This window comes from Cervus canadensis, chromosome X, assembly GCF_019320065.1.
Source record: "Cervus canadensis isolate Bull #8, Minnesota chromosome X, ASM1932006v1, whole genome shotgun sequence".
In the NCBI taxonomy this organism is placed as follows: Eukaryota; Metazoa; Chordata; class Mammalia; order Artiodactyla; family Cervidae; genus Cervus; species Cervus canadensis.
In genome coordinates, this window is record NC_057419.1 from 69,581,859 (window position 1) to 69,592,996 (window position 11,138).

The following is an 11,138-nucleotide window of genomic DNA, read 5'->3' on the forward strand; positions in this document are numbered from 1 at the left end:
ATGTTTCCATAAGACTCTATGGCTGGTGGGTAGGTAACTCCAATGACAACACATTACCCAGGAGCAAAATGCTAGTCTGTTCTTTTCAGGCAGATTGCAAAAGCCACTGTCACTGAAAGATGGCAATGGGTATACAATTTGCTTTATAAAATGAGTAGCATGGTCATTCGTGTAAAAACTGTTAGATGGCAAGGGAGAAACACCCCTGAGTTACAGATGCTCCTCATCTTTTTCGCCCTTTTCAAGTTTGAAACTCAATTTAAAGATCAGTCCAAACTGCAGACGCACAATGGCACAGAACAGAAACTCTCTTTTAAAAAATTCATTTTAAGAAAATTCATTTAAAGGAATACACAAGAGTTTATGGGATCTGGAAGAGATCTGAGCCAGTGTTTAGTGCCCTCCCCGCATCTCTAGAACCCTTCAAAAGCCGGGAGGGAGGGAGGGACAGAGAATTTTAGCTCAGTCTCTGGACTACACCCTACCTTAGATTTCATATTTTACTGACTTCAGCTTCCAGATTTAAACTCTTCTAGAAGTGTGCTTGGGGCTTCCCTGGTAGCTCAGACGGTAAAGTGTCTGCCTACAATGCGAGAGACCCAGGTTCGATCCCTGGGTCGGGAAGATCTCCTGGAGAAGGAAATGGCAACCCACTTCAGTATTCTTGCCTGGAAAATCCCATGGACTGAGGATCCTGGTAGGTTACAGTCCGTGGGGTCGCAAAGAGTCGGACACGACTGAGCGACTTCACTAAGTCACTAAGAAGTGTACTTAACCATGCAGTTCCAAGGCAGAAAGCAAAATGACAATACAAACTGAAACCCATGGACCCAACGGAATGCTCTCTGACGTACCAACTGAGCTCCAAGAGATGGGATAGGACTGACAAAACAGGGCTAAGCTCTAGGTTTTCTAAATACCAGAGCTTTTCCAGTACAAAATCATACCAGGACTAATTGTGATGTTTTCATCCATTAAGTAGCAGAGAATACGAAGAGGTTTTCTAATGTAGGGCTGCCTATGCTATCAAGAGGAGGAAGGACATCCAACCCACACTTGGGGGGAGTCAGAGAAGGGCTCTCAGAAGATGTAATTTGCAGATTAAAACTGGGAACAGTGGGGAAGGTAGGCTGAGGCAGGGAAAGCAGCTGAGGATGTATGTGTCTGCAGTAATCCATGTAAGATGCCTAGAGGCGTCGTGGCAGCCGTGGGCACTGAATGAAGTGCATTACTGAGATATTCAGTTTAGGAGGTATAAGTATTTAGATGCATCAAGGGCTTGGATTGGGAGGAATGACAAAAAAGGAGGAATACTCAAGGATGACAGGTTACAGGTTACAAGAGTAGGCAGTATTTTGCTATATTCAAATGGATAACCAACAAGTACCTACTTACAGCACAGGGCACTGTGCTCAGTGTTATTGTGGCAGCCTGGATGAGAGGGTAGTTTGGGTGAGAATGGATAGATACATGTATATGTACGACTGAGTCCCTTCGCTGTTCACTTGAAACCACCCCAACATTGCTAATTGGCTATACCTCAATATAAAATAAAAAGTTTAAAAAAAAAAGAGTAGGCAATGTTACAAAACAAAGGTATGGGAAGAAGCAGTAATTACAGTATGGAAGGGGTAGAGAGATTGCCAGTTTCATTCTAAATAACCTCTGTTTGAGTGAAGACACCCAGAAGTCAGTTGCTAATGTTTGAGGACGTAGCTGAAAGAGATCCATTAAGGGTAGAAACTTGGAACTAGTAGATAAATAAGTCCTGGAGAGCTGATGCACAGCAGAGTGATTAGAATCAATGGTAATGTACCAGAAACTTCAAAGTTGCTAAGAGACTCGACCTTAATGGTTTCCACCAAAAAAAATAAGTGAGAATGATGTGACAAGGCAGAGCTACGGAGATAATGCTACGGTGGTAATCATATGGCAATATACAAATATATCAAAAAACACAAATGTACATCTTAAACTTACATGACCTTCTGTGTCAGCCATATGTCTATTAAAAGAGAGAGAGAGAGAGAGAGTTTCAGAACTGCATGTGAGCCAGAAAGGTAGTTGAGAGCCTCATGCTTGATGTCATATGGAGGCAAAAAGCACAGACCTGGAAGAGCTTGGGCTGGGGGTCAAGCTCAGCCCGATCCATATCAGTTTTTTGGTTGTGTGTTTTTGTCTTTTTTTGGCCATGCAGCACAGCATGTGGGATCTTCCTTGACCAAGAACAGAGACTGAACAGGTGCCCCCTGCAGTGGGAGCATGGAGTCTTAACCACTGGCATGTGTGCAAAGTCGCTTCAGTTGTGTCAGACTCTTTGTGACCCCATGGACTGTAGCCCCTCCAGGCTCCTCTGTCCATGGGGATTCTCCAAGCAAGAATACCGGAGTGGGTTGTCATACCCTCCTCTAGGGGATCTTCCCGACCTAGGGATAGAACCTGTGTCTCTTACATCTCCTGCATTGGCAGGCAGGTTCTTTACCACTAGTGCCACCGGGGAAGCCCTTAACCCCTGGACCACCATGGAAGCCCCATGTCAGCCGTCTGACTTTAACTTTTCTAAGTTGCTGATTTTTCCATCTGCAAAGGACTAAATAATGTATGAAAAGTATTTCATACAGGGCGAGCACACAACATGTATCCAAAAGATGTTAGCACTACTGTTGTTATCAGTGCTACTATTTTGATTACTGTTCCTATTATTACTACTACCACAGATAGGTGGTAGCAGATAGGTGATAAGAGTTTGGATTTATTAAAAAAAAAAAATCACCAGTTCTGTATTCATCTCTAAGCCCAAATCATGTCTCAGTTCCAGAGTTTGTTTTTGGTGGGGGAGGGCAATGAAAACCTGCAGAAACAAGTTCAGGTAGGAAAAGAGAAGTTCAGCATAGTGCTGGCACATAGCAGAAACCCAAAAGATGTTACCACTACTGCTGTTGCAACTACTACTGCTGCTGACACTCACTACTACTATTTCTATTATAAGCAGGAGAATTAGAAGTCATTAGTCCATGTTCACCACTGTGCCTAAATTATGATCAATTTCCAGATTTGGAAGAGGGGGACACTTAAAAACCTAAAACAAGGAAAATTACTTCTATAAAAACTGTTTAAAAAGAACTTTCTGAAACAATGACCACCTTTTTTGTCTCAGCCAAAGGGGAATAGTGGAGACACAAAATACAGTCCTTACTAAGTAACTGTCTTTCAGGCTTGCCTCACCCACCCTGTGACTAACTCAAGCATCGCATCATAAACATGCATTCACTTCCCTCCCCACGTGATTTCCCCACTAGCCTACTCATGCCACACTCTACTGGGTAAGTAAGACATTTTTCAGGAATGCAAACTCTCTCTCTAAAACACCATGATATTATGTAAATCTGTAGCATCTAAAATAAAAATACTAGCTACGAACATGTTACATTGCAAACTTGACCACAAACGGCATCATGGCGTCTTCCCAAGGCCAGAGAAGTAAAGAAAACATAGCAAATGGCATTTTTTTCTTTAAAAAGTGAGGTTATATTCAATAGCATGTATTTATACATACCTCTAGTATAACTATAGTTGTTAAATCCAACTTCTCCCAAGACCCCACAAGTTTTCCCTTTCTAGTCTTTCAGTCCAAGAGTTCTAGACAACACATCGAGCCCTGGAGGCCTCTCTCTGCTGATGTCTATTCATGCAACAAGCACCTCTGTTGTTGCTGTTATTTAGTCGCTAAGTTGTGCCCAATACTTTGCGAACCTATGGGCTATATGTAGCCCACCAGGCTCCTCTGTCCATGGGATTCTCTAGGCAAGAATCCTCGAGTGGGTTGCCATTTCCTCTGCCAGGGTTCTTCCTGACCCATGGATCGAACCCATGTCTCTTGTGTCTCCTGCATTGGCAGGCAGATTCTTTGCCACTGAACCAACAGGGAACTTCAAGGAGCACCTACCAGATGCCAAACACTGTGTTAAGCTTTGGAGAGGGGGAAAAAAAGATACCACTCTGCCCCTCATGGAAGTCCAAACTGAAGGCTCTAAACATTTATGTTTATGCAACAAGAGGACAACAGAGGGTGGCAGCCCTCTGATGAGATGTTCTTTCCATTTCTGTAATGTGATGGGCAAGAAAGAAAACCAACTTAGTGGGGGTTGGAAAACACAGTTACATTTATTATATAAGAGGGGTCTCACTCCAGCTGTGGGCTAAATTCATTTTACCAAATTCACTGTTCATTAGTTCCTGTCCCCTAATGGGTGCTTAATATTTATGTGTTGAATACATAAACGAAAGAAAGAAAGCGGAAACCTATCCCTTAACCTTGAGATCTCTAAGTATGATGAGACAACTGGGGCCAAGGCAATGTTGCCTGCCAAAATAAGCATGGAGCTACAATTCAAGTCATTCTTCACAGAAGCTGGCTATTGGAACAAAATGGTTATGCAACCATTATGCACAGTGACTACACCTAAGCCCTGCCCAGGCCCCACTTAATCTGAGTCACAAGATGATCAAAACCAGCAGTACTTATTCAAAGGCAACCTTTAAAAAAATATTGTGAAACCAGTATGTAAGTCTGTTTTACTTGGTGAAGATTCATCTGTGACCATAATCAGAACTGGTAAGTGCCCAGCCTCCTATCTCCCCTCCACAGTCGGTCTTCCACATCCACGGTTCCACTTCTACAGATTTGAGCAACTGCAGATCCAAAGTGTTTTCTAAAAAAGATTCCAAAAAGTTCGAAAAAGCAAAACGTGAAGTTACCCTGTGCCTGGCACCTATGTGCACAACATCTATACTGAATTTACATATATTTACATGTATATACTGTATTTACCCCTTACACAGTATTTACATTGTGTTAGGTTTAAGTCATCTAGAGAGGATTTAAAGCATAAGGGAGGTTGTGCCTAGATTATATGCAAGTGACATGCTTTTTCATTATGTAAGGGATGTGAGCATCCTACAATTTCTGTATCCATGGGGGACCTGGAACCAATCCCCTGGATACGGAGAAACAACTGTACTCAGAAAACTGGGGAGCCTACTGAAGGTAGGAGGAGTTAGGCTGAAAGGCTTCTGACTGGGAGAGACCTGGACTTGAATCCCAGTTCCACCAGTCACTCTGCAACCTTGGGCACATTCCCCATCATGTTCTAATCACCTGTGTAAAGGAGCTCGATAATACTACCTACATCACAGTTATGAGGATTAAATGGAAAGTCCTCAATGAGTACCTGACACATCACAGGTACAACACAAATCCAAGCCTTTGTTTTTTTAACGTATTTTTAATTGGAGGATAATTGCTTTACAATGTTGTGTTGATTTATGCCATACATCAACATCAATCAGCCGTCAATATACACACATCCCCTCCCTCTTGAGCCACCCTCCCACCTCCTACCCCATTCTACCCTTCTAGGTGGAGTCTTTTTTTTTAACAGTCAATCTAATGGGGAAACAACAAAGCCACCAAATTAAAGAAGGAAGTTGACTGTTTAAGCTGAAGCTTTTGTCTTATAAAGAAATGGCCCCTCCTTTAAACCTGTTACACCAATTCTCTTTCCAAGAAGTTCCTACTCTGCAATCTGGGTAAACCCCTGCCAAGCCCAGTTCACTTTCCTATCAGACAAGTTGGAAATTTTCCTTTGGTGCAACACATGCCTAGAGTCTCCAGGTTAAATCTTTGACTACTAGAGGAAGAAATGAACACATTCTAAATTTGCAGTTCTATTACTAAAAGAGAAGCAATTAAGTAATCAGACATACCCAAGTCAGAGAGGTTTAAGATTTTTTGACAAGATAAAAAGGAGAATCAGAATTAAAATTCAGTTGACCTATAAAAATCTTTTGAAGAAATATGTGTAAAGTGCTCCCTGTAGAGAAGACAGGTGCTCATTTGTCATGTTGACCAAGACATTTTAAGGAATACAAAGATGAACAAGTCTCCAAAAGGACGTTCCTGCTTTAAGTTCAGCAGATACATAATAACACAAAGTAAGATAAGAGCTATTAACAGAGACATAAAAAGAATGCTCTAGGAAGGGGGAGAAATTCTGAGTAAGGGTTTGAGCAAAGACTTCCACCAAGAGATGGTAACTGAGCCACTATTTGGAGGCAGAACAGAATTTCAAGAAGCAGATATGGGAAAATGGGGAGGAGGCATTTCCCTTGGATGAGAGAACATGAATAAAGAAATCTTGTGTCCTTTATGGGAGAAAAAAAATGTAACTGGCATAGATAAAGGGACAGGGAAGCTCAGTGAGGTGATTGGTCTTGTGAACACTGAATGAGACACGCAAATGCAATGAATAATGGCCAGTAAATTATTTTAATACTTTTCACTTTATAAGCTTCCTTACGACAGTTCTTATCCGTTGTACTCTTTCCTGAGAAGGTAAGCAATTATTTTGAAATCATAATTATGATGTGGAACAATATGACTGGAACAACCCCTGGGGATCACCTTGGGACTGAAGCACTTGTTCAGAAAATCTATTATCTGAATTTTGCAGAGAGTGGTTTAGCAACTTCTTTCCTTATAACCAAGGGAGAAAAAAAAAAAAAACCCTTTCTAAACCATTGCCAGATTTTTCTCTACTTCACCCAGGATCTCTTCACACAGGTAGTCTTCTATCTACCTCTGAAGCTTTCTTGAAGAGCTGTTTCTCAAGGAGCAGGAAACTTTACTGATCAACTTTTAAACATCACTCTATAAGCAGGATGGGAGCCTTCTGAATGTGCACCTTAGCTTACTCATTGAGATCAAGGCACAGTAAACAGCAGCCGACTTCTTAAAGGCTCCTGCTATTCATGTCAATCGCTGAACAACAAACTGTGATAATAGAAGGTTGATTCATTCCTTCCCCACCAATGCAGAAAGACACTCCTCGGGCAACAGAATCTGAGGGGCCAGGAACAACCTGCAGTAAATAAAGACGACTGCTGGGCTACATGCATGGTAACAGTGTTAGTCACTCCGTTGTGTCTGACTCTTTGTGACCCCATGGACTGTAGCGCCTACCAGGCTCCTCCGTCCATGGGGTTCTCCAGGTAAGAATACATTCCCTTCTCCAGGGGATCTCCCCAACCCAGGGATTGAACGTGGGTCTTCCGAATTGCAGGCAGATTCTATACCCTCTGAGCCTCCAGGGAAGCCCCATGTACAGCAACATTGACAAGTCAAAAGGAAGACCAACGCAGTCAGGCTGGCAACTCAAAAGGCAGCCTACAGAGTTAGGAAATATTATACCCACTTTCAGAGAGGGCAAAGGCTGTATAAACTTGGGAACAACTGCCATGTTTGGTTTGGCCCCTACACTCCGTTACCAACTAGTTGCCAACATGTAAGGACAGGAAGATTTCACTGAAAACGCTTGACTACCAATTTTTCTTAAAGAATCTGAAGCTTGTGCAACCTGAGGCGAGTGTTCCTGCCTGGCAGCTAGAGGCTGTCCCTTTAGCCTGAGTCTGCTCTCCAGCCTTCCTCCTCACTCTGTCTGTCCCCTGCAGGCATTTGTGTGGGCAATTCTTGAATGTGGCTTCAAAACTCAACCCACAGTTAGCACACATGTCTTAATGGTCTTTCTTAATTTGGGAAGATGGTAGTGATGACTGCGTACTTTATTAATCAAATCTAGTTAGGTGATCTTTCTTACTTATGATTCAGGGTTACTTTATAAATATTTATATGAAAATAAGGCAAAGTGAAACCTGCCCTGTCTGATTAAAAGATAAACAATGTAAGAAACAGGAGAATTAGGTCTTGGCAGCTCAAACCAGAGTAAGTCATTAAATAAGAACCAAGCTAAAACTGGACTGAAAGCTTCTGACTTTAGACAAGAGAGATGAATATCAAAATGAAGGTACAAATGTAGGTTTTAGTCAAGTGGTCAACTAAATAGAGTTCTGAAAAAAAATATATATATATAAGGTATATACAATGTATACATACTAAAGAAGACATGAAAACATGAATTGAGACAAAGAAGTGAAGAGGGAGCTAACCAATAATTAAATATTTATATCAACTTGCCAGGTTAGTCAAATGTCCATTGAAAGAATGAGCTCTTAACCAACAACAATTTATTTCAATTACTTTTAAATGACCTTACTGAACTCAGTACTAGATCACTTTAAGAGCAAGTTTCCTAATTGCCCCAAACAAATCAATCAGCAGAGAGTCACTTAAATAGCACTCCATTATGGCAAAACTCTGCTGTCACACATGGCAAATAAAAAGAGAAACAATTTCCCTGTCACTTTATGCTGCGAAGTGCCGAGAGGACAGTCATCTTTGTAACAGGCAAAGTATCGGAAATGAAATTTACGAAGCTTCGAAATGAAATCAAGATTCCAGTAAAAGCAGTGTAGTGTGACTTTTTCCTAACGTGTTCTGCCACTCGCCAGCCCCGGGCATTCTACCTTCTGCAATGTCTGTGGGAGAGGATGACAAGGCACCATCACGCAAATACTATATTTGTTTGACTGCTCCACAACACGCTGTGTTAGGCTCCCACAGCCGTGACACAGCTTCCCCCCATCCAAGGACGTCCTGAGCCGGGCAGGCCAAATGCTTCTGGGGAAGGCTGCAGCAGCGGTCAGTGTGGCCACCTGTCCCCGGCTGCAGGCGGGCCGCTCTGCACGGATGCTCGATGAGTCCTAGCTCCCTTCGGGGAAGGAATCCCCCCCATCAGTAGGCGGTCGCTCTCCACCACCGAGGCCAGGGCTACTCAGCTCAGCCGCGGGGGTCGCGAGAGGCCGCGTTCCCCCAGGCCGGGCGGGGCGGCTCCAGCGTGGCAAGTCCCACTACGGTGCCCTTGGCCTCCTCCTCTTGCCCCGTGGCCGGGGCCCCGGGCCGTGGGAAGAACGGGATGGGGACGCGACACCCAGCCCCGGCGTTCTAAGGCTCCCGCCCCGGTTCAGCACCTTCTCAAGTGGCACCCATCCCGGGCTCACCAGAAAGCGCGTCGAGCTGGTGCCCTGGTCCACTGCTCCCACCAAGGGCCCCAAAACTGCTTTCTTCGCGGCTGCCATGAAACCAGCTTGGGGTCGGCGGGCGGTCTCGACTCGTTTCCCTGGTGACGGCGGCGGGCGGGGAAGGGGCGTGCAGCGAGCCTGGAGGGCCTGCAGGCTGGCGGCAGTAGATGGCTCGGACCGCGCTTCTAGCGGCCCCTTTACCGGCGCGGAGCCTTCTCGCCCCGCCCCTCCGGCCCAGGCCCCGCCCCCACCCGCGTTCCCCAGGACTTCGGGGGCGGGGCGAAGGGGGGGGCGCTGTCTGCCAGGCCGGCCAATGACCGAAAGCGGAAAGAGAAGGAACGTTCAGACAATCTGAGGAGCGTGACGTCATGGGGCGGGGCCTGGGCGCGGCGGAGGCGGTGTCCCGCGCGGCAGGTCACGTGGGCCCGGCGAGCCGGCCGCCGAGCCCGCCTGCAGCAGGGCCGCAGGGGGAAGCTGGTGCTGCCCATTGCAGGGAGCATCACTGGCCCGCGGAAAGGGCACAAGCCCACCTACGCCCTGGTGCTTCGGCTCGCGGATGGGTTCCAAAATGCAGAACTGCTTGCCCCTCTGGTGGGCTGTGCTGAGCACGGCGTGAGTCACTCTTTGGACCGACCCCGCCCGGCCTTCCCGCGCTTCCGATGCCCCGCCCACTTCCCAGTTCCTCGTCCCAGTTAAGAATAATCCCCTTCACTGGGGCAGACCCTAGGTTGTGTCACCTTCAGGAGCAGCACGAATCCTTCGTCTCTGGAGGCTTTTCAGGGATAAGGAACTCAGAAGTTCTTTCGGTTTAGCGTTTAAGGAAAGTGCTCACAAATCAACCTCCTCAGGTCATCAACTGACTATCCAGAAAGTCCCGGGGCTCCTCCCTGTTCTGATGCGCCCCTGCTCCTCGCTTGACCTCGCTCTGGTGTCCTCTCCCTTACCCGCCATTTCCTCTCCCTCCGTTAAATGCTGTGGACAGCAAAAGGAGAGAAAAGGGGCCTGCTCATCTGACCTTGAATTTACCTTGCTGGGTTCTTTGGGATCCTGTTTTTCAGGAGTTTTCAAACTCTGGACCAAGCCCTACTATGAGAAATAGTTAACAAAACAACCCCAGGCATATGTTCAAGTGTGTGTGTGTGTGTGTGTGTGTGTGTGTGTGCGCACGCGTGTGCATTTATAATTTATATAGTTACATGTTATATATATTTTATATATTGTTACATATATTCTAGATGTTTGCAAAACAATATTTATCTTTCCATCCTATGCATTCTGTAATTTTGTTATTCTATTGTATATCATCTTGTTAAAATGCTGGTTGAAAAATCACTAAATTGATTTTGTAAACCAGCATGCTCTATCAATTTCAAAAGCATTGTACTATTCCCACTCTCACATTTTTTTCCACCCCAATTTCCTTAATCTCTCAGTGTTCTGGAACATCATTTCTATTTTTTCCCCCCTTTTGCCTTACTCGCCACCACATCTCTTATTCATCTCTTGTGTTACAGTTTTCTCACTCTTGCTCTGGAAGCAAATTTTCCTATACTCTGTTTAGAAATCAAATTCTAGTGTTCCAGATGAGGGCTACTTCTAGAGATGCTGGACTTGGTAAGTACTGATAAACTGACTTGCTTTAGGAGTGCGGATGCAACAGTGTTTCTGATTTTCCTGGAAGAGGAAAAGACACAGACAGGCATACCGGCAAATGTAAAGGAATTAGGCCAACTTGCCCCAGATGGAAAACCCTGAAAAATGTTAATTGACTGATATAGATAAAGATTTCCTTGACTCTTAACAGGCAGTAAAAAGAAAGTCACCAAACCTACCACATTGAGCCATTAAACAAAAATCCCTGAGCATGTCTAACTTTCACACACTTTTGACTTTCAGATTCTAACAGGACGGCAAATCATTTGTTCAGCAGTATCGTGTGATCAGAATTCAGACGTTTCAGAAAAAGTAGGGCTAGATGTACCCAAGAGCTTCTGAAACTTATTGATCTTGTGGTTCCCATGATAGTCTGTGTGTTCCACATTGTCATTCCTTTACCAAAATAGAACTTATGTCTTTGAGGAAATGTGATTTATGCATGTCTTATCCTGGATGGAATCTAAACTTTGAACCCTTCTTATCTTTAACATAGGCATTCAGAACAT

General features: G+C 44.6%; 1 protein-coding gene across 6 annotated transcripts in view; it reads right to left on the minus strand.

The window, feature by feature from the left end:
• GK (glycerol kinase) overlaps window positions 1-9,201 on the minus strand; it is a 77,259-nt gene extending 68,058 nt beyond the window's left edge. For all 6 annotated transcript variants that reach the window (XM_043458906.1, XM_043458905.1, XM_043458903.1 and 3 more), the window contains exon 1: window positions 8,956-9,201. In XM_043458906.1, the coding sequence (XP_043314841.1) occupies window positions 8,956-9,033 (78 nt within the window). In that variant the 5' untranslated portion in view covers window positions 9,034-9,201. The remainder of the gene's footprint in view (window positions 1-8,955) is intronic.
• Between the last annotated feature and the right edge of the window lie 1,937 nt (window positions 9,202-11,138).